Source organism: Plectropomus leopardus, chromosome 1 (genome assembly GCF_026936395.1).
Source record: "Plectropomus leopardus strain MGB_pleo_1.0 chromosome 1, ASM2693639v1, whole genome shotgun sequence".
Classification (NCBI taxonomy): domain Eukaryota; kingdom Metazoa; phylum Chordata; class Actinopteri; order Perciformes; family Serranidae; genus Plectropomus; species Plectropomus leopardus.
Genome location: NC_142176.1, coordinates 25886390 through 25910580, shown reverse-complemented (window position 1 = coordinate 25910580; position 24191 = coordinate 25886390). Strand labels below are relative to the sequence as shown.

Here is a 24191-nt window from a genome sequence, read left to right as displayed (position 1 = left end):
TTTTGTCTCATCTTTCTTTTGTGTTATATTGTGTGCACGTGTTCAAGATAGCTCTGTACTTATTCACACTTTGAAACTTTGTGTCGATACTATCAGCTTTGATAGTAATAATCATAATAATTAATCTATATTCTTTAGAAACACAAACAGGAAGACTGCAGTTGAGTACAGTAAAGCATAAAGACTTGAGAACAAATCTATCATTATTGAGTGTCACTGTCAATCAGATTTTAACACATCTGTTGTACTTAATGTAAAGTTCTCATTCAAAGACCATAGACTAAATGAATTGGCTGCAGGCTGTTGTATTAAGGGCTCATTATGAGATACCTTTTGACAGAATGTTTCATAATAAGATTAGAAATACTGGTCTAATTTTCAAAGCATTTGGATTTTTACAAAACAAATAAAGTGCACTGTTTTACATCCTTTGTGAATACATTGCAGTTGGGCCCTATTGCCTGTATCCAAAAGGAAAGTTCTCCAATTTCTTTCATTTCACTGTCTTTTTTATTGTTTAAGAGCAAAACAACAGAACAGCATTTACAGTCAAATTATTTAGACCCCTTGTTTTGCTGTCCCAACATCACCACAAATACAAAACACAGACACATAATCACAACAGACCAAACACATCAACGTGGCAAAGACACACAAAGGGGGAGAATTTTCCAATTTCTTTTAACTTGCCTCAATTTATAAATAGTATTTAATTTACTAAGAATTAATTGAGGCAATTTTAGGAATTTCCACACATCATCCGAGAAGTGCCAGGGCTATCGCTTTGTGTAGGAATTTGAGGGTTCTGTGACTCTGTAGGGGAAAAAATGGCACGTTAAGTGATTTTCAGAGAAAAACGCAGACGGGTGGCTTGCAAGCGACATGTAGCTGAACTTTTGGGTGGAAGGAAGGAAAACTACAAAACTTCCAGCCAAAGTCTGCGGTGCATCCTGGGAAATCCACCAACATGGGTACGTGAAAACCATGCAGGGCTTACCCTCTCTCCGTGACGGGAGATGAACAAAAATCAGCGAAATCACTCAGAAGGCCAAAGGTAGACTTTTATCCAGGGCATAGCGCGGCTCCACGGCGGTTTTCAGGACTGAGCGGTGCTCTGACTGGACTGCCTACGCTGGTCGGTCGGTCGGTGGGTTGGACCCCGGGCTGCTACGATGTGTGTCCGCTGCTCCACGAAGCTCCGTCGGGGAAGTGAATCTTTCACCGGATGATGGACAGGAACTACCCGACCTCCAGCTTCGCGGACGCGCTGGCCCCACCAGCACAGACCGTAGCTTCTTGGGCCTATGACCGCAGCACAGCTAGTGTCAAGCCGAGGTAAAAGATGAAGGAGAGGGCACCTAACGAAGGAAATTTCGGTGATGGAGGGCCTAGCTTTGCTTGTGGAGGAAAGTGCAGAGGTCCTTGTTGTTGTCGGGAACACTGGAGGGTTTGGAGAAATATCGGAATTTGGTCGGAGTTGTTGAGTTGTCAGTGGTTCATTAGCCGTTTGTTACTGTCGCCCACCTTGCTAGTTTTCGCTAGCACACCGCCTCCTCAAAGCATGGACATTTACAGAGTTTGTGCTAACTAGACTCAACTTAACACCTATAAGAAGTTTGACAAGCTAGACCGCTTAAACTAGCATTATGTCGACCTGTTTTCTTCACCCACAGGTGCTCGCCAAAGCTCAAACAAGATAGGTAACTAGCCACCAATGCTAGTCATGTCAGTTATGGCACCTCAAATTAACGTTACATAGCTGTTGGTGTTGTTACCTAAAAGCTAAGAGGCGACACGTCTGAGACTTTACATGTTTATGCCATTATTTTAGTTTTTCTTACCAGTCCATTGCTATTATTGACAACATCTTGACTATTACAACGTGCATTTTATAGAAATAGAGCAAAGGTAGCCGCAAAAACTACTAAAGTTTTAAACTTAGTCAAACTCAGCATTGTTGTATTATGTTTTACTCCATAGCGTAATCATGATAACTCATCATGCTAACTGACAAAACTGTGCTACAAATAAGTCAGGTTGTGTAAACAAGCAGCACAAAAAAATATCACTTGCACGAAAATCTCTCTAAAGCACAACTACAAAGGCTGGAAAAAAATAATTTGACCTACTTTATTAGACTATTGAAATGATTACCTAATCTTTTTGTTGAATGACAAATAAACTTTTATGTTCCCCTCAGCAGTACAGATGAGTTATTAGAGGAAGTACTTGTGATTGATTGAGACAATATGGAAACTAACTGATCAGCTGTTGTACACAGTGTCCACTTTATTAGGTACAAAATTGTAAAGAAAGTCAATACAACAGAGCTGCTATTAAGCCCACCTTAACAATGACACTAATATTATGTTACTGCATTATAGTATTTGTGACACATTATAATGAGAGTTGTTAAGGGGATATTAACACATTTTAAAGTGGAAACAAGCAATCTTTCAACTTTCCCCACCCCCTTAGCTTTTCCAAACGTAGTATTGTTGGTGTCACTGTCACATTACTTACTATTTTCTTTAGAGCCCTGCAACTACCAACAACAGAGGACATACAGCATTTTTATTTTCCATAGTTAATTTTGTTTTTCCACCGTCTGCCATTTCTGCTGCTGGGGATAGTACATAACTGCAAAAAACATACAATGATTCTTTTTAGTAACTGGGATAGCTACTTGGTAAAACAAAAGTGCTATCATCTTTAGGGCTGCACAACATTTATTTAAAAAACAAACATTTTTTAATCATCATTATGATGTCAACATGCTGATAAAAATATTGCAAAAGACTGCGATATTGCACTCAGAGATTTGTTTGACTGAAATACAGAATCGAAAGAAAACGGAACATTAAAATGTAGCTTTTATAGCATATTTTAATGGTGCATTTTGTGTTTGGTTCAGTTTGTTCGATGAAAGACTGTCAGAAGTAATTTCCTTAATTTAAAAAAAAATTCTCAAAGCAATTTGTTGTATTTTAGCAGCATACAGAGAGCAGCAAAAATGCAGAAAGGAGTAACACTTTAATTTCATATCACAAGTAATATCATTGTCGCAGTTTTCAACAATGTTTGCGCATATCGCCTATTTTCCTTGTATCACGCAATCCTCTTCCTGTTCTGATTGTGCAATGTTTAACACACTTTGTTTGTGCACTAAATAGGACCTTCATTTTTCCAGATCACACCCAGGGGTCGACAGAATTGCAGAGTCAAAGTGAGACTTATAAGGAATCAGTCTAAACGCACATGGAGTCATTGTATTATAGCCATTACATTTTGCAATAAACACATTAAAAGTGTTTATTTCCACTTTAATCACTTACTCCAGTACAACAACACCACTACAGCCTCAGGAAGAAACATTTTTTCATTAACACCTCTCTGTCAGTGTGAACAAAAACAGAACGTTATAATCTTCAAAAATGTAAATATGTGGCAGATCTGTTATGTTGGATTCCATTAATTGGACGTAACTATATGTTCCTTTATAATCAAATAGCAGAGAATAGTTCAATAACAGAAGATCGCTGAAGGGTCCGCAGAAATAGGCTGATGACTCCCCTTCAGCTCTGTGTTCCTCCGCAGATGTTTACCTTCCGGCAAAAAGGGAACACTTCAGATCAGGCTGGCTGCATTTGATTATCTCTGATTTTACTTTAGTTTCCTATGAGTTTTCCCCCAAGAGAATATAAAGTCATGTGTCACACATTAAACTTTTTTTCCTAATTTCCTCATTATCAGATCAGAGTTTCTCATACCTATTCTGGCAATTGTTTTTTATCTTTTGACATCAACAACAGTGACAGGGGAATTCTACAATTCATCTTGAAAAGTGCTTTATAAATTAAATGTATTATCATTATTATTATTATTATTAGTAGTAGTAGTAGTAGTAGTAGTAGTAGTAGTAGTAGTAGTATTATAAACCACTTATAAAGTCCTCAGTCATTCAGATTTATAGTAGGAGCTCTGAACTTTTCACGTAACTTCTATGAACTAATATGCCTGTGAGGCTGCTAGTTATTTTCAGTCAGAATAATATTGCAAAATGTGTTTCTAGATTATCTTTTTTCTGTTTATAGAATTTGTTTATAGATTTTTATCTTTTTTTCTGCTTATAGAGTTTGTTTATATATTCTTAACTTTATTCTCTAACATCAAGAGGGAAACTGGTTCTCTTCTGGAAAAAACAGTGTCCTGTTTTTATAGGTGTTTTAAAGGTGTGCTATGTTGTGTATAAATAATGTACCTTTCATGACTGACTTACTTCTGTTACCAATAGTAGCATGTATTTAGCACATTTTTTTAAAGCTTGCTTCACTGAGCTGTCTTTGCATTTTCTGCAAGTATGGTGTTTGTCCCTCAGTAAAGACTTCACAGAATGAATACTTGAAGATAAGCATGCTGTGTGTCAAGAGAAGTCATTTACTAATCTGGATGCCTCACTGCTGCTCGTGAAGATGAGAGCTTTCGTGTGTGTTTGTGTGTTGATGCAGTTCCAGTTATGGTGCAGCACACCTTGATGCTGAGCTCCTCCAGAGGCAAAGCTACACTTCCACCCACCAGCTTCCCACCTACACTACATCACACCTTCCTGCTGCAGCAGGTGAGATATGAATGCTATTCACAATGTTTTTAAAAGGTTTGCTCACCCAAATTACAACGAACATACTCTGTCACTTACCCTTAGGGGCATCTAGTCATGCAAATGTCTTTGGTTTATATCCTCTGGTATATTTAGGTCTGACCTTGTGATGTGTGCCCCTAATCAAAGTGGCGGATGTAAATTTCATTTTCAAAACACTGAAAAATTACACTCATTGTTTCTGGATAATGCACAGGTCTTGCTGTGGACCGTTTTAACTGGGGTAATTCAATTTGTTCAGTTACAAACAACATTTTTAGATTGTTTCAAACCAATACATCAACCTGACCAGTTCATTGTTAAGAATCTTGTTGATATCACAAGGAGCAAGTGAGAAATGTTTTTTTTTTTGCAATTTGGGTTAACTAACCCTTTAAATAGCTCTTATTTACCTGGCACATTCAGTGTGATGTGTTACCTGTGGTCATTATTCTTTTTCTCATTTGACCGTTAGGAGCACTTGACTCGAGCAGTGTTACTTCTGAGACCTCAATCATGAGCTTCCTGTCAGCCATGGAATCTAGAAGCCTTCAGGCTGGTCCTGTTAGTGCCTCTCTGCTTCCTCCTTTTCGACCCCCATCGTGGCCTGCTGGTGAGAACACATCCAGTCACTCAGATAAATTAATGATTAAATGTTAAGTAATAAATAACAGGAATCATGATTTAAAAAAAAAAAAAAAAAGTTCCCCTCGCAAACTGTATTGAAAAAATTATTCAAATTGTTTAAATAATAAGTCAAACTTGATAGTTAAGGACACATTTCCAAATACCAAATTCATTTAAAATGTTAGCAGACCACCTCAGAGTGTCACTCGGATAAAACCAGGACACTCTGATGTGGAATTTTAAAATTAAAGCCCTATAAAAGAGATTTGCTCCCATTCAGTTGAGTTCAGTTCACCAGAATGATCACATTAGTATGATGACTTGAAAATATATTTTATTTTATTTTATTTATAAGGGCAACACTCATTAATCAATATCTCTGTAAATGCGCCAGTGTTAGCCATCAGGCTAGTCCTTTGGCAAGATGTTTTGAAACCTGTAAAATGATAAAATTCACATAACAACGGCAGCAGGACACCACAAAGATAGCAACAGCTACAGCAAACAGGAACTCCAAAAACAGAACACAAGCCATGTGAATCACCAAAAAAACAGCAGAACAACGGTACACAACTATAGCACAGCAACAACATATATAATTTTAGCACAAAATAGCAATGCATGCAACATGAAGCAACAGCATCCAACTTTATAGAGCAAATACTCGTGCGCACAGCATGAAGCAACTACTCACACTAAGCATAACATGCAGACATGCAGAGCAGCAATAGCAACGAAAACAGCAATAGACAGAAGCAGAGATAAAATACAAGAGTCATAACGTAGAGTCTAGACCCTCACTAAAATGTATACAGATGCAGTTACAGGTTAACAGTATGTACGTATGCAGTAAAACACAGGCATGCCATGCAACACAAAGTTAGGCAGGTTGTCAATAAAATAGATATTTCATACACAAAGTTTTTTTATTTTAGAGAAAGTACTCAAACATCGAGATAAATATCATTCAATGCAGCATAGCACCAAAATGTTGAGATAGTATCTACAAGCCACATCACCCAGCCCTAGCATTGCTCTCAAAAGTACTTAGAGAATCTCCGATGTCAGTATTTACAGATTTTTGGTGAACAAAAGTTTTATCTATATTGTACACATGCTTCATTTATTACGCTGGACTACAAACCATCATGTTTCCTGTGCTGATAATATCTGCTCTGTGTTGTGCAGGTACTAACTCCTCCACCACAGAGCTGTATTTGACTGGTGCCCTGCCTTCTACTGCCACTTTCCCCTCTCCTGCTGCTCTGTCGTCCTATCAGCACACCGGTGCCTACCCTCCCAGGAGTTATTCCACCAACCCATCCTTGGCTCTCCAGGATCCTGCCTTCAGCACTTCCACCAACGGCCTGTTTTCTCACCATGACCCCCTCCTCCATCTCAAATCAAGCCAGACTGTGCTTCCCACCGCACTGGCCTTCAATCATCTCTCTGCCCCCGCTTTGGGCTCGGCTCTGCCTGTCCAGTCCTCCACCTACCGATCAGCCCAGGAGTCGGCCCCCCACCTCCTACAACCCCAGTTCAGCCTGCTACCCTCTGCCCTGCCTGCCCCTCATGGTGCTCCACAACCCTACGGGGCCACAGTTTTCTCAGGCTCTATTGAAAGAGCTCTTCAGCGTGAATGTAGTGTGATCAAACACCACCAGAGGCCTTCCAGCAGCCACGCGGCCTCAGAGCAATTGCCCAATTCAGAGCACTCCTTACAGGGGTACTTTGGCTCCGGCAGTGACGCGGATGTGTCCTACCAGCAGGACCCATCCCGTCAGACCCCAGTGTCCTGCAGCCCTTCCACAGGAGCAGATTCTTCCCAAGGGGTCAATCGGGCTCCACAACCCAAAACAGCCTCAGTAACTCAAGCTTATTCGTCCACTTCCGTGCCCAAGGCTAAAGACTGCTCTTCCAAATTAGCTCCACACCCCTCTGGGGGTGAAGAGAGTCACGAACACTCTCAGAACCTGACAGGAGGGTCTCCTGACCGTTACTCCTCCCCGGGACAGAAGCAAAGCTCAGTGATTGCTAATCAGCAGTCAGTCCAGCTGTCCAGCCTTATGTCAAGTAGTCTGTCTCAAACCTACATCACCACCCACACCCAGTCTCAGCCCTCCCATTCCACCTCAGACAAACTCTCCCCCCTTTACAAGACTCTGCCTTCCCTCTCCAGCCAGTCTGACAGCGTGGCATCTGTTAGTCAGACTCTTGTTTACTCCTCCAGTCCTGGGCTGAGCCAGGAGCAGGAGATCCAGTACGGAGCCCAGGTCCAAGGCTTGTGTCAGGGAAATCTCTCTGAGAGCTACCCCACACCGCACTCTCAGGGTGCCCCGAATGTGACTTTTACATCTCAGTCACAGGGGCAAGCTTCAGTGACTCAGAGCTACGCCACAGGACAATCCCTCAATCTTAACTCCTCCTACCCAACCACATGTGTGCGGAGTCTGCCTTCATCAAATTCTTCACAGGACTACACTCTCATGCAGGCCTCAGTGGGAGTTAAAGCACATGACGCACTGTCCCAGCAGCAGACACAGCCCCATAAATATGTTTTGTCTGCACCGTTGCCTACCTACTCTTCGAATGCTCAAGCCTTACAGAATAATATCAGATCCTCAGTACAGGACATAAAGCCAACATACGGCAAACAGAAACTCGGAGAGCTTCCTATCCAGGACATAAATGCTCTACAGCAGGCATCGATGGAAGCCTCTGCTTCAGCGAGCAATATGTCTGCTCACAACAATGTCATCTATGTTGTTTCAAAAATGGATGATCACCACAAAACACAAAGCGTTATCCGAAGCAATTCACGGTCTGATGACCAGCTCATGGGGCTAAGTCATACAAACACAGCACAGGTAAAGGACGAAAGGATGGGTTCTCTGAGCCAACAGCACATTCATCTAAGCAGTGCCAATGGTCAGGAAACTGCCAAAACTACAAACTCCAGTATTATATCTTCACATGTACCCCTAAGCTCAGAGCAGGTCAAGCAGCACCCTCTCCAACTCAAGTCTCCACAGCCACATCACCAAAACCACCAGAATCATACTCAGTCTCAAAGCCAGACCCCGGCAGCCCACACCCAATATATCACCGTCCCCAGCACTCAGGTTCTCCTTGAGCCCAACCAGATGATTCTGCTCCAGCAGCCTTCAGTTCACCCTGGTCAAAACACATCAAAGTTGGTATCAGTTCAAGGTATCCAACCAGCCCAAGATTTGGGCCCAGTTCATGTCCAGTATCTTCAGATGGGCAGAGAACTGCTGGGTCCCAGTGTCCCCGAAACCCAGAGACAGCAGAGCACAGTTGTGTCAGAACAGAGCTCAGGATGCCCCGATTCCTCTAAACACCACTACAGCCAGTCGGCAAATCAGCAGCCAAATGATGCCAAGAACCACTTTGCTCTCAACTCCATTTGCTTCCCCGACTCCATGCTACTTGCAGATGACAGAAGCATTTTGTCAAATGTCGATGACATCCTAGCTGCCACAGTGGCAGCCTGTGGCGTCACACCACAAGACTTTGTCAAAGCTACATCCTCTGCTGAGGCTGAAATGGCAGTGATGGCGAGCCCTGTTGATTCTAAAGGTCACTTCCAGACTGTGGATATAAGGCACATGTCACCTAGTTTCTCTTCAGCACAGCAGCCAATCATGACCAACACTAACACACACAACATGACCATGACACTGAACGGAGCTCAGATGGCCTCAGACTGCCCGCCTGTTCAAAACAACGGGTCCGAGCTTGACACAAATGGAGATGGAGGGAGTTCAGAGAACGACTATCACTTAGCGGGGCAGGTGTATGACCCCACAGGTCTCCAGAACAGGGTCAGAGGGAATGCAAAGTGTGTTAAATCAGAGGATGGCCTCGTGGAAAGCCCAGGCGGGGAAGACTTTTCCAAAAAGAAAGTTCGCTCGAAGTCGTTGACCAAACCAGGTGGTCCCGAGGAAGATAATGGACAGGCCAGACAAGCCAAGCGCAGTGGGCAGGCCAAACGGCAAAACTCTCGGGGTAGTGACGTCGGCTCGCCATCTGCCCCACAAGCTGTATACGATGTTTGTCCACAGCAGGAGAGAATCAGACAGAAGATTCGTGAAGTAGAAGAGAAACAGCCAGAGGTCAAAACTGGCTTCATCGGCTCCTTCCTCGACTTCATCAAATCTGGGCCCAAACAGCAATACTCTCCGAGTCCTACACGAACTATCAGTCGCCCGAGAAAGCCCTGTACCTCATCCAAACCGCCACCGTGCACTCTGCCTTCTCTGCCTCCCAAACTGCAGACTCTGCCCGGGCCGTTGATTCCCCAGGAGAGCCAAGGAGTGAGCTCCCAGCAGAAACGTCTGGATGAAGATTTGCAAAAGAATTTGGAGACTCTGCCATCGTTCAGCTCAGACGAGGAGGAAAACACAGGGAAGAACCAGGCCTTGAGGAACAGCATCAGCTCAGCGCTGTCAGCTCTGGATGAGTCTTCAGATCGGAAAACCAGGGCAGGTAATAAAACCCTGCTTAAGCTTGTCAAGAGCTGCACATATTTTTATTACAACATCAACCTACAGTCTTTTATATTATTGTTCATCTACTACCTGTTTTTTCAAGTATAATGCGTTTGACAAATATAACAAATCCACACAAGGTACTGGAGTCCAGACTCTGTCCAAGAGTCATAACCCGAGATGTGTAAATAAAATAAATTTACAATAATATAAAAGATAATAATTTATATTTTTTGCATTGCAGTAACCAGCATAGGTCAGGTACTTTAACTGATAAATGGCCTAAATATTATTGGTTATCAAAAATATGGCTGGCACTAATCTTTGTTACATGTTGTCTCTCCCATCATTGATGTTCCCTCTGAGATTTCATGCAAATATGTAAAACAAAGTCAACAGTATTCTCTTTGCTGTGCTGTTTTTTAACCCTTTGAAACCTTGATCGACATCAGATTTCTTGTGCTGCTTTCAGACGCCCTTCTCAAGCTATTTGACCCTCTGAAACTGAGCAAATTGGTTTGATTTCTTTAAAAAAGAAAAAAGGCAATGTCCAAATTGGCAAGAAATGCTCCACAAATTGTAATGCATAAATAAAAGATGCAAAGAAAATAAAAATAAAAAAAATAGTTTTAAAAATGACGGGAGTATTATCAGAAAATTCTTTTTTTAAAAAATTAGGTTCAAAATTATGTTACAGAAAAAATCTAATATATAAAATAGATAAATAAAACTTTTTCAGTTTTTTTCTTAAGGTCGTTTTCCTAATTTTTTTCACTTTCAGGTAATTTTTTTCTTTCAAAGTTTCTGTAAGAAATCCAACTAATTTGCTCAGGCATCAAAGAGCTCAACTTTATAATACATGAGACAACAATATTACCCTTAACTTGTTAGTTCTTTTGGTAATATCCTGTGATAAGCGCAGTATTTTACATATTGCACATATCAGGAGTCTTAGTAGAGTTGTCATTTCCATGTTTCTGAAAATGATTTTCCTCAACACGTTCATGTTGTATATTTGCAACTCTTCTCCAGATAATCAACTCACCAGTTCAATGATGAAGCAAGACCAAGTTCACACCATGCACCACACAGCTCAGGTCGCAGAGACCTGTCTGTCGCGGGTAGCCACTCCCACACAGACAACAAACGCCGCCTCATTAGTGACTGTGTTTGCAGCCAAAGAGGAGTCTAAAGAAAGCACACCAGGCCAGCTGGCTGTGCAGTTGACGAGTGTTGCCATCGAGGGACTGACTGACGAGGAGCTGTCAGACAGCGGAGGGGAGGGCATGTACAGGGAGAGAGACGAATTTGTCGTCAGGAATGAGGAAATCGAAAATTTAAAGGTACAGCCTTAAAAACTGTGTATGGAAAATGAGCACTTGTGGACACAGGTTATGGTGTTCAGCTAAATCTAGGATCGCCATATCAGATCTTGTGTAAACTTGTAGTTGAACATTCATTGTTTGATTTTCTTTTCTGTTCTGCATGATGTCTTGTGCATGTGTCCAGGTGACAATGAAAGCAGGTAGTGAGCCTCCAGCCATCTGGAAAGTCCAGAAGGCTCTACTGCAGAAGTTTGTGCCTGAGCTGAGAGATGGAAAGAGAGTCTTCTCAGCCACCAACAGTGTAAGTTTAAGTGGATATACGTACCAGCGTCCATGTTTGCATGTAGGAGTGTTCCATCATTCAAATTTTTTTTTTCTTGATTCTGCAATGGATAACATGTTGTTTTCTTTGTGTGCGTAGTATCTTGGATACTTTGGTGATGCCAAGTCCATGTACCACAGGGTATATGTGAAGTTCTTGGACACAGTGAACAAAAGGGAGTATGTACGAGTTTGTAGTCGGAAGCCCCGCTGCAAGCCTATGAACTCGCTAAGGTATGCTCAGAGTTTTCACTGATGTCATTTTTTTTTTTAAACATGACTCTTCATCTGTGTAACTGTCTTTGTTCTGCCACTCAGGGGTGTTCAGGTAAAAACTTTGCTGGGCTTGACAGCCACCCCTTCCTCAGTCTCCCAAAGCCAAAAGCCTCGACCCAAACAACTCAAGCCCAGAGCAGAGCCCCCACCTAAGAAGAGGAAGAAATGGAAGGAGGAGTTTTCACCCACTGCCTCGGGATCATCTGCAGAAGAAGGTGGAGAAGACGACGGTGAAGAAGCCTTTTGACTTTTTCATTAAATTGAGTTTGGATGAAAGTTGATATAATTGTAGTCTAAATCTCTTCCCTCCTGCCCTTCATATCTTTAATCTCTCACACACACTCTTAGAGTTAAACCCTCCAGTTCCGTTTGCTTCACGGTTACTCAACACTCGAACCATGAAAGAGACATTCAGGAGCTTTGTGGAACTGCTCATCAGCATTGTCTTGGACGAAGATGTGATGACAGCCCTTGAGCGTGCTAAAGGTGAGTGAATTGATTTTCTTGAACCGGGTCCACATTTCTCCTTAGTCATTATTTCAAGGTCTGCACATTATAAATGACTACATATTCAATTTATTTCACGAGTCAATTGCGGTCCATTTAGAATAGAGCTGTGACCCACTTTTGCAGTGCGACGCACTGGTTGGGAACCACTGATTTAAGACTGAGCTGGAAATGCATGCATACAGATCTCAACACGGAGGCGACTGAGCTGGCAGCTAATGGGACTAAAAACAGCAACAGTGCTGACAAAGTTAACCTTAATAACATGGGGGGGGGCTGCAGTGTGAGCACTATGCTTCCACAATAACGCCGTCTCAATTTCAGCAGTAACTGCCAAAAGTGTGCAGTTCAAAGTGTCTTCAGATAAGCTAGTTAGTGGGATACACACACAGGGACTCAAATGCACTAGCATGCATGCACAGCTGGATGCTAGACCATCAACCACAACAAATAACAGAGAAACTCCAATTAAAACAAACACGGAGGGAGTGTGGCTTCATTATTTGTCAGGATAACTCCTCCTAATCTTAACATCAATTAGTTGTTGCTGATATATGAATGCTCTGAATGCTGTATTCAGGACCTTTTTAGAAGGAAAACAAATTCATGGAACAAAATGTGAAAGCAAGTGTCAAGTGAGTCAGGTTGTATATTTAAGCTATGTTGACTTGTTAACTTGTCTTTTCAGATGAGTTGCTGCTGCCACATATGAAAAGAGTGGATGGGCTGATCACTGACAACAGGAAACGCCTGCTTCACAAACTGCACATAGGGCAGGTTCTTAAGGTGGGTGTGACTGTTTTCATTTTGTTCCTCTGGGCGTTTTCAGTTCAGTGTGTTTGTTAGCTGGCTTTAGAGTCTTTTGGACTTAAAAGCCAAGCTAAACTGTACCTGTTCTGATGAGAAAGAGAAAAGCAAAGGTTCAGGGCCATAGATGCTGTTTGTGAACCCAAATAACTCCCCTGTTCAATGTCTTCAGACGGCTCTAGACAGCTTCCCAGAGATCTCAGTGGTAACCGAACTGAAGAAGGATGGGGAAACCCCGGCCTTTAAGGTGCGTCTCAGTGGGAAGGCCTACAACAAGAAAACCTTGAAGCCTTACAAGATGCCTAACAAAGTGCCACAGGTAAGACAAGATCCTCTGTGCTTTCCACTACCATACTACCATACTGATGTATATAGTGTGTGTCAGAAAAATATTTAGTGTTTCCTTATACCTAGTATGTACGACTACATCTGGTCAGATTTTGCAGTATGCAGGCCAGCATGCTTTTCTGGCTATTCTGACCCACAGTCCTCTATGCCACATCAACTAAGCTGCCAACAGATGACAGTTGATTGACAGCTGCATTAAAATGACTGATGATGAAGAGTCAAATAATAATATAATTGTATTATGTTTTAATTGTTTAAGTGAATGAAATAATCATTAAAGATTTCCAACAAAGAAAAAAGATGAACAAAACAGTATAATAATAATAATTTGTATTATTATTATTATTTTTTTAGAGAAAATCATATCCAGGCTAATTTAAGTAATATAAAATGTTTGATTCCACAATGTAAGCAATGAACTTAAGGGTTAAACAACATACATTGCCGCGTAACAACAGCAGAGCTCTTCTGGGAAGATCTGTCTCTGAAGAGATCTGCAAATAGTGTTGTCTCTGATCTCCATGGTAACAGATATGAGCATGAGGGTCAAAGTTATGAAGAAGTAGTATGTGTCGTCGTGTGCATACTACATGCAACAGTACACACAATGTAAGTGCAGTAAAGTAAAAACAATTAGTATGCAATTCAGAGCGCACCACATGTTTTGGTAAAATTTATTGTGCTGTCAATATATGTCCAGCAGAGGGCAGACTGTCACTATTTTGTTTCTCGGTCATTCCCTCTAATGTGCTTAGCACTGAAGCGACTGTTCCTGTTTCCTCACATGCAGTTTCTTCTTGGACTAATATCTGGAAAAAAAATAGTTTTTAAATGTCCCTGAAATGCAGTTGTTTTGCCTTTTTTGTCCTTTCTAGGAGTATACAGTAGACCAGCAGAAAACTCAGTGGTTCTCTCTGTACCACTCTTTGCAGCATTACAAGTACCACACATACCTCATGTGTAAGGACGAGGTGAGTCGTTGCTGTATACACGTGTGCTTACTGTTCAAGCTTGTGTTAAATTTAATGAGCTGTTTTCTGTACAGGTGCTAGGTCGGTGTGGATTTTACTCTCAGACAAGTGACATTTAGAAGGTTTAACTTCTATGCTAATTATTCTGGTGAATATTTTTTAACATTATTGCCATGAACAGCAATGAACAGGCAATAAATATGTAGAAAAAATCTTCGTTTTGCCTGACATAAAGGAAGATTCACCATAAAACATTAGTAGACAGACAGCTACTCATGTATACCCTTCCGTGAACGTTATTAGACGCATCCATCCATACAAACATTACCCAAATGCATCCATACATACATACACTATATGGACAAAAGTATTGGGCCACCTACACATTAAACCTACAGGAGCTTTTATAACATCCCATTCTAAATCCATAGGCATTAATATGGAGTTGGTCCCCACTTTACAGCTATAACAGCTTCCACTCTTCTGGGAAGGCTTTCTACAAGATTTTGGAGTGTGTCTGTGGGAATTTTTGCCCATTAATCCAGAAGAGCATTTGTGAGGTCAGACACCGATGTTGGACGAGAGGGCCTGGCTCACATCTCCGTTCTAGCTCATCCCAAAGGTGTTTAATAGGGTTGAGGTCGGGGCTTTGTGCGGGCCAGTCAAGTTTTTCCACAACAAACTCATCCAACCATGCCTTTATGGACCTTGCTTTGTGCACTGGGGCACAGTCATGCTGGAACAGGAAAGGGCCTTCCCCAAAATGTTCCCACAAAGTTGGAAGCATAGAATTGCTGAAGCATTAAGATTTCCCTTGAGTGGAAGTAAGGGGCCGAGGCCAACCCCTGAGAAACCACCATATAGCATTATCCCTCCTCCACCAAACCTTACAGTCGGCACGATGCAGTCAGGCAGATAACGCTCTCCTGGCATTCGCAAAACCTAGACTCATCCATCAGACTGCCAGATAGTGAAGCATGATTCGTCACTCCACAGAACACATTTCCACTGCTCCAGAGTCCAGTGGCTGCTCGGCTACGGAAACCCATGCCATAAAGCTCTTGGCACACAGTTTTTGAAGTTAATGCCAAAGGAGGTTTGGAACTCTGCAGTTACTGAGTCAGCAGTGCGTTGGCGACTTTTACGCACTGTGTGCCTCAGCACTTGGCGACCCAGCTCTGTAACTTTACATGGCCTGCCACTTCATGGCTGAGTCGCTGTGGTTCTTAAACGCTTCCACTTTGCAATAATACCACTTACAGTTGATTGTGGAATATCTAGGAGGGAAGAAATTTCACAAACTGACTTTTTGCAATGGTGGCATCTAATTACAGTATCATGCTCGAATTCAGTGAGCTCTTTTGAACGATCCATTCTTACACAAATGTTTTGGGCTGAATGAAACACCTGAATTCAGTGATTGAGAGGTGTTGCCTACTTTTGTCTATATAGTGTATCATAGCCATGCCAACATACATGTACACATACATATACGTGTGTGTGTGTGTGTCTACAAAGAATTAAACCTCAAAATGATAATAATAAAAAGGTTTCTAACAAAGGTAGTCAATGATTGATGCTCATCTCCCTTTAAAAATGTGGAGTTTCCGTTGTAGCTCAGCTGTCATGCGCTCCATCGTGTAAACTTGTTTGAGTCTTCGCAACCATTCAGAAAATGTGGAAGGGTTACGCTTCATACAGTTAATAGTAATAGTTGTTCTTGCAGTCATATCGTTGCTGTATTAAGCTCTTTTTGAGAAAACAATATCTGTTTGTGGTTCTGCCCTCTAGATCGCGTCTTTGCGGGTGCAGACGGGGGACCTGGGGCAGGAGGAGACGGTACAAAAGTGTCTGCAGAACGGAGCTTGGGTAGAGGGGCTCTTTGATCGTTTCGGAGAGCTAATCAATCAAGTGCAGCAGGTCTGCCGATGATCTAGCTTGACATACCTGGTTTTAAAAAACAACAATCTTGAAACAAAGTTCAACACCTAAAAGACACGAGGATGCCTCCAGCTGGAAATGGCAGCAGAGAGGGATGGAGTGAATCTCTCCTTGAATCAGGGACCTGTCAGCTGACTTGTCTGAAGGACGTTCTGGGGGTCTGTGGCCTAAAAGTGGCAGCAGGTGAACAGCGGGAAGGCAGAAAAGTTAAAAGTCTGCATCACTGCATCCCAGCAGACAGAAGTAACTTGATCAACAGAGGAGAAGGACTTTTGTTTTGGCAGCATTTTTGGAAGATTTCCACATAATGCTTCTCCTAGTCTTTGTAGAATTTTGTAGTTACGAGCCCACTTTTTATGGGCCTTTTCATAGATTTATAAAAAAATATATATATTTTTTTTTAGTTTAATGCCAGATTATAAACAGTGAGTATGCACTAGATAGAAAGCAATCGGCATAGGAAGTAGAGCACAGCAAATAATACAAATTCAGAAATCTGATTGCCTACAGTTATAACAAGCCTTCATCAATCATTTGGTAAGTAGGCTCACATCCCAAGAAGTTGATTTATTGTTTAAAAACAAAATCTATATATAATATGTATAACCGTAGCTATATACTGTTTGTAAAACATCCATTTTGTAATGGAGCGCCAGCTTATATATAATGTACATTTTGTATAAAAGAACAGGGAGATGGGAACTGCAGCGATTCTCTTAAGGAGGAATTTAGTAACTATATACTGTATCTATATTGTGGTTCAACTTTCGCGCTTCAGACACCCATTTGCTTATCAAATGCAAATCAGTGCCGTTCCAGTACTGCTTTTTATGAATTTTGTTTATCAAATATAATGACCTTGACTTACCTGAGGGTAAAATAAAAGAAATAAAAGCTGTCTTTATACTCCTTTACAGACATAGCCCACATTTTATGACAAATAGATATATATATTTTTCACAGAGGTAAATATTGTTATGTTCTCATTACAGTTTCTAAGACACTTTTTCATTGTTTTTTCACAATTTTCAAAAGTTGACTCTTTATAAGTCAGTTATCAGTTTTGTGCTATCAAACACAATCTTGTTCTTTACAGATGCAGTTTGTAAATAAAGTGTAGCATGTATTAGATGTTTGCTTTGGTATGTTTTGTCTGAGGCGGTCAACATTTTACAGATTATCGCGCCACCTTTTGAAGATGCTGTTCTGGCATAAAAGTTTTTGCTCAAGGGTTTGCCCGTGATCTAATTACATGTAGAGCTACAACACTCTAAAGGTCCAGATTTGCTCAATTTCATGTCCATACTTGTATTTGGGTTTTTCTACCATATTTAGATGCTTTAATGAAAATTAATTCTTTTTCTCATACTGTCTCCTTGAATATACCTTTTTCCACCCTCTGTCTGACACGCTCTGCCTCAGAGCTCGCCTTTTTAAGGTGTTAGAGTTTCAGAGTACTAAGGTTGTTTGGTGCACAAAATTCACTCTGTTACACAGGATATGATGTCCCTGGTTTTATTTCACAGGCTATGTTGACAGCTGTCTTATGAGATGTTTGAGGGAGGAAGAGTGGGTGCACACTTGCAGACCCTTCCGAGTTTCCCCGGTAGACTCCCGTTTTTGAGTGTCCTCCCGGTGCCACATTTTTCCCATATTTCTCACGATTTAGAGCCCCTGAACCATACGTGTAATCTCCACGAGGGACCGGGGATCACTTTCGCCCCAAATTTGACCCTCCCAAAAAATGGTCACTCTGTGTGTGTCCTGTGTTTTACTGAACACCCAACATGCAACAGCGGGTTGGAGAGATAATACTGAAATGTACAGAAATAGTTACTGTTTATTTTTAATGAAACATGCCTGAATACAGATTGTGCGCCAGGTGTGTGAGCATTTGGATACTAGAGTTCAGACACTCCTGTCTGAACCAAAATAACTGAGACAAAGAGATTAATTTTACTATTTCAAACCACTAACAAAAACAATGAAAACAAATAACACACCTGGCTGATCACACAGCTCATCCATAGGTCGCAGCAGATTGACAGCGCAGTGACAGAGACAGACAAACAGCAGAGATCCCAGCATCGAAGTGCTTGAACAGTAAAATGTTTAGTGGTGGTAGGAATTCTTTATAAATACAACAACGCATCACTCAGTCTTTTATCCAGCTGCCCTTATCTGCTTCATTGTTATCAGGGGCAGATTTAGTGATTTGGGGGCCTGGTGCCCCAGCCCATCTCCGTCGCTTTGATTTCAGCCATTCTCTCACTGGGAATGGTGGTGAGCGTTTGCAGCTGTAGGAGAAACTACTGTTCTCGACCTCCTCAGTGTAACTTTTATAAGCTAGTGCAGGTGATGAAGAATTGCAGGAAATTTGTTTTAAATTATTTTTTTCTGGGGAGAATATATATGTATCTTGTTATAATTATTCTGCATGTTGTCGAGAATCCTCCCTTATTTTTAGGTCTCAAGGTTGGCACGTAGAGGCAGGTGCAGAGTGAGATTCTCCTCTTTCATCCTTCTGTTATTGTGTCAGTGACAAAAGCCTTAACAGTGGTGTCTCAGGAAAGTCCAATAAGCCCCGATCAGAGATGTGTTTTCCTGGGTTGCCTCGTATACTGACCAATACTAAATACAGCTTTACTTTGCCACCTCAAAAATAATGTGTCCACAGCTCACAGAGGTCAGTTAGTGTTAAAAGTCATCTGCTTGTTGCAGTGTGCAGTTAATATTGGCTAATATTCGCGAGGGGGGAGAACTTTGTCGTGATGCTCGCCCACTATGCTCTCATGACCAAACTATTCACTGTGAATGGGCGGCTGACTTTGTGTCGTCTGAGAGGGTCTTGAGCCCTTTGAATAAAATAGGATTGTCCTGCCAGTCCAGCCACAATGCGAAATTACTGGCAACCCCCAAACAACAAAAGTGTCTCTGTGCTGCAGCGACAGCTCTGTGAGGAAAACCACTGTCCTCTGTCCTTTGGAGTTGCGGAGGACGGCCAGTCAGGCAAGCGTTTGAGATTCCAGCACGGGCACAACTGGTAGAGACAGATACTGAATGTCTGCTCTCCAGATGAAAAGCATATGAATTTTAATGTACTGCATTGTTCCATATGTGGGAGACAGACTGAGAGGACCCTTGAGGCAGCGTGAGAATGTGAAGGCACAGTGTTGGGTAAGACTGCAAAACACTGACAATTGGTTTTGGAAATGCCCTGTGGTGAAACCTAATGTCCTGATGTGGTGACCGTGTAGTTTTAAAGCTGTGCTAGCCAGTCACGTACACAATCCTATTTAACTTCAATTAAAAGGAAAATATTGTGCTTTTCACCCCACTACATTGATTTAGCTGGTTACCAGTTACTAAAACGTTTGATATTTCATTACTTTTACATAAACAAACACACTGTTTGATAAGCTTAAACATTATACCATTAAGTTTTGAACTTTTTGGCTCATGATTCCCACAAAAAAGCTGTGTCTAGTTGGAGCCTCCCACGTTTCAGATGTCTACAAGTTTTTTCCCCTGCTGAACTTCTCAGATGGTTTCATTAAAAAGAATTGTTTGAGGCCAAAAGAGGTAAAACTGTAAAATGTTTATCAGAAAAGCAAATATGAGAATATTTAAGCAAGGAATAGAGAGATATATCTGAAAAACACGTTCCTTTATTCCCCCCTTTATCTCTTTTTTCTCAAAACCCTTCGCATGGCGCCTGAGTTGGGTTCCAGTGGGCTAAACTGCCCAGCTGTATGAAGTAGTTAAGTCGTTTTTGTCAAAGTGACTCAAGCTCTTTCACATGCAAGTCCACATTTCTTATGTTGCAAATTTTGAAACCCACCACTGAACCTAAAACTCTTTTGATACTATGTACTCGCCCTAATCTGCTAGCAAAATGTAGATTAATCTAGCTCACTCTAATAACCACATTACTACAGAAAACCTGCCTCTGCAGAGGGACACATTTATACTACTTAATATTATACTCACTTGCAATTCTGCAATGAGAAAAAGATGATTTGTCCAAAAAAAGTCTTAAATTTGGTTAAAAATTACCGGCGGGGTGCCTGGTGGCTCAGTGGCTAAAATGGGTGCCCCACGTACAGAGGCTGCTGCAGTAAGGACACAGCCTGTCACCCCCACATCTCCCCTTCACACTTGTGCTGTCCTATCAATGAAAGGCAAAAACGCCCCATAAAAATCTTTAAAAAAAAAAAAAAAAAATTTTAATTACCGTCAACAGGTCTTAAAATGTGTTAAATTTAAAAGCTGGATAACTGTAGACATCCTGTCACACTGCGCTGCATTAATATTGTCTAATTATGTACATACATTGTACCAGTCACAGGGGTCAGTTTTCTGCATAACAAGTACTTTTACTTTGATCCTTTATTTAACTCATTTAAGATTTTAAATACAGGACTTTTACTTGTTATAGAGTAATTGTACATTGAACTGTTGGTGTTTTTACATAATTGAAGGATCAGAGTACTTCCTCAGTCACTGCCATTTAAGATATTTCCTGCATGTTACACTGGACCTCTAAAGAATACTTGGTATACACTAGAAAGTACCTGGTATTTTTTAGTGGTCAACCCTGGAGAAAAAAAGCTTTGTGATCATCATAACTGTAAACAAACTACGACGTGACTAACATTGCATGACCGATAAGTATCAAGGGGAAAGAATAAATATGCAGGACTTTCCGGCACATGGAGAGAAGCAGGAGAGTAAACATTACCCTGACCTTGTGGACTAGAATTTCACATTCTGTTAACCAGAGGGCTCTCTCTCTCTCTCTCTACAAAACACCAGCACACCAGTCTGCAATCAATTCATTTGAAGAGTTGTAGAACCAGTTTGGCCCTCGACCAAATCCCTCTAGGCGCAGAGTTACCTTTCATTTAAGGTGTGTTTTGTCCTTTTATTTCCTTTGCTTGGACATGGTGGCTGTATGAATACAAAAACATCTCTTCATCTTCTAAATCAACAGAAAAGATGAGTTCACATATCCTGTCAAAGTATCCCGAACTTGTGTGAATTCAGAGACTGCCTGATGCCAGAAACTGACGTGATTATGAGTCATAAAGGTGGTATGTCAAGTGTCAATGTCAAGTGTTATTGTTACAGGAATAGAGTGGGGTTTACTTTTGTGACTGAATGCAAACAAGATAAAAACATTAAGATGTGATGTCATGCCAGTTTTATGTCAGTGAAATGGAGTTTTACTTGAGCAGCATTAAAACCAGGGTATTTTTATGGTCCTACTGATGGGTTGTTGGTTTTGGATCAGTGTTGTAACATTTCATCGTTCTTGTTTCTGTGAGTAGCTATTCATGTAAATGATTCTGATTAATGATAACTGATCTTTTTCAACTCTGCTCTGCTTTCTTGATTTTTTACTTTCCAGGGCATTTCTTTTTTCTGTCTTTGATTTTCATCATTAGACAGCACAGGGAGAGTGATGCAACAAAGGTCACCAGCCAGACTCAAACCAGGTATGTTGCAATTGATGGTCAGCATCTTAAAGGGATACTTCACCCTCTAAATGATCATTTATATATCAATTATTCACCCTACGTGAAGTTCAATGTGTGAAGTAAACTTTATTTTTCTTGCATGCCTCCAAAGAGAACAAAGAATCCAAAAAGGGAGAAATTTCTGAATGAATTAGTGTGAAGGGGGGGACCACATATAACAACAGCAAAACTATGTCAAAAAAATCAGTTTACAAACTCTCACGCAATTATACAGTATAATCCCAGTCTCTTTCATCCAGTCTTATGCTCAGTACTTCTCAACCACATGCATTTTCACTAAACCTTATATTTAAAGGTCCAGTGTGTTGAATTTAGTGGTGTCTAGCAGTGAGGTTGTAGAAGCACGTAGGAGAACTACCATGGCAGATGTGCAAATGTGAATGGCGCTATCTAGAGCCAGTGTTTGGTTTGTCCGTTCTAGGCCACTGTAGAAACAACATGGTGGTCTCCATGGAAGAGGATCCACTCCATATGTACATATATACTGTATGGCTCATTCTATGATAAATAAATTGATCAATAATAATGATAATAATTTTCAGGTGATTGAAAACTAATGAGGTACCATTTCTGCCAGTAGATGCCTCTAAATCCCACACACTTGACTTTTAAACATTTCCGCATAAAAAAAATGTTTATATCTATGGAGCGGGTCATCTATTATGGAGTCTGCGATGTTTTTACGGTAGCCAAGATAGGACAAACAAACCACTTGCTCTAGACAGGACGATTTGCGTTTTCACATCACTTCACAGAGGTTTTCCTGCACACTCGGCTCACAGAAGAAGTGTCAGTTCTGCAACCTTGCTGCCAGATGCCACTAAATCCTACTCACTGGACCTTTATATGGTCCGGTTTTGGTGAAAATGCACGTTTGAGAAGTACTGACCATGCATCTGAATGAAAGAGACATGGATTATACTGCACAAGTGGTATGAGAGTTTGTAAGCAAATGTTTTGATATAGTTTGGATGTTGTTAAATGTGCCGCTCAAGAATTTTCTCTGTATTTGATTCTTGGTTCTCAGTGGAAGATAGCGAAAAAAAACAACGTTTTCTTCATGAATTCAACACAACACTGGGTGAGTAATCGATAAACAAATCGTCATTTAGGGGGTGAAGTATTCCTTTAACTCCTATACACCATGTGGGCTACCCCACTTTATTTTCTTGAAGGGGCACTTGAGCAATTTAGTTCTGCACTTCCATGAAGCTGATGGACACGCAAGTGACAGATTAATGTCCTAATGTTCATTTCCTAATGTGGCTCAAGCTCCAAAAACACTGGAGTGCAGCTCAATGGTATGTGGGAAAAAAATGTCTTTCTTTGTTTGTCTGGGAAAGCAAACTAGTGACCTTCTGCTCACAGCTCTCCCTCTCTAATCAAATGAAATCTCTTCCTCTTTCTTTCCTGTGCATGGGTTCTCACTTCACCTGGTGTAAAACTGCATTTTTCTGTGTGAAAGAGGTGAAGAGGACTGTAATCAAACCGGTTTGCACGCCTTACCCTGTTGCACCATACTTGTTGTGTCTCATGATGACAGTAGCTGTCTTCCTTTCAGCAAGTGACCAGCGTTGGCTTTACAGTGTCAGATTACCACTTTTCCACTGTCAGATTACACCTGAAGAAAGAAGGCACCAGGTTAGAGCCTCACCTAATGACATCTGTCCCTACTACTGCACCTGTGTTTACCCTGGCATGTGCACATGTGTTTATGATGACAGCATTGAGGATTTAAGTTCTGTTGTATAAATGATCCCAAACATGGTGGAATCGCATCAGGGCAGCTTTGACACCTGAGGCACCTGCAGTCACATGTTTCAAGACTGTGTCACTCACGAGCAGTCTTGTTTTGACTGATGAACAAAAGAAACTGTTTTCTTAAAACATCCCCTCTGTAACTTTGGGTCTTTTATCCTTTATATCCCAAATCATTCAAATGGCCTCTATTTCTCAGCGTCACACAGTGGCTGCTGTTCAGCACTGTAGGTCTTTATCTGATCAGATTTAATTTTAGTGTGGGCTTTAAGGGTGTGACTTTGTGAGTGAAAGGTTATGTGAAAACTTCCTGGACTGTTAGCATTTCCTTTTAAATTGAAAGTCTGTGATTTGGTGGGAAATGCATTCAGTTCTGCACATTATCTTTACTTGCTCAGCACTGTATTCTAATGACTAAAACTTTCACGTGATAAAAGAACATAATTTAAACCACCTGTGAAGACAAAACCTCTCACTGGAGGAGCTTTGGTTTCGCGTGTTATGCCTGACCATTCACTTTCTTATTAAGGCTACAGTTTCGACTTTTATTAAACTTGAAAGAAACAGCGCGTCCTCATTATCACGTTAAAGCGCAGGCAGGGCGGTGATTAGCTCATGAATAT

General features: G+C 41.2%; 1 protein-coding gene across 1 annotated transcript; it reads left to right on the top strand.

Moving 5' to 3' along the window:
• Window positions 1–893: 893 nt before the first annotated feature.
• qser1 (glutamine and serine rich 1) lies at window positions 894–17399 on the top strand. Its single transcript, XM_042503804.2, has 13 exons — window positions 894–1335; window positions 4509–4618; window positions 5112–5249; window positions 6452–9772; window positions 10807–11117; window positions 11284–11400; window positions 11521–11654; window positions 11739–11926; window positions 12045–12182; window positions 12892–12989; window positions 13183–13329; window positions 14234–14329; window positions 16121–17399. Exons 1-13 carry the CDS (start codon window positions 1226–1228, stop codon window positions 16259–16261), a joined length of 5049 nt encoding a protein of 1682 aa, XP_042359738.1. The 5' UTR covers window positions 894–1225; the 3' UTR covers window positions 16262–17399.
• The last annotated feature ends 6792 nt before the right edge of the window (window positions 17400–24191 follow it).

What these genes read in the sequence shown, in the direction of transcription:
- qser1 (XM_042503804.2), top strand. Translation starts at nt 1,226, where the DNA reads ATGATGGACAGGAACTACCCGACCTCCAGCTTCGCGGACGCGCTGGCC. An exon ending in AAGCCTATGAACTCGCTAAG is followed by an intron (nt 11,655 to 11,738) that starts GTATGCTCAGAG and finishes TCTGCCACTCAG; the next exon opens with GGGTGTTCAGGTAAAAACTT. An exon ending in AGAAGGTGGAGAAGACGACG is followed by an intron (nt 11,927 to 12,044) that starts GTGAAGAAGCCT and finishes ACACACTCTTAG; the next exon opens with AGTTAAACCCTCCAGTTCCG.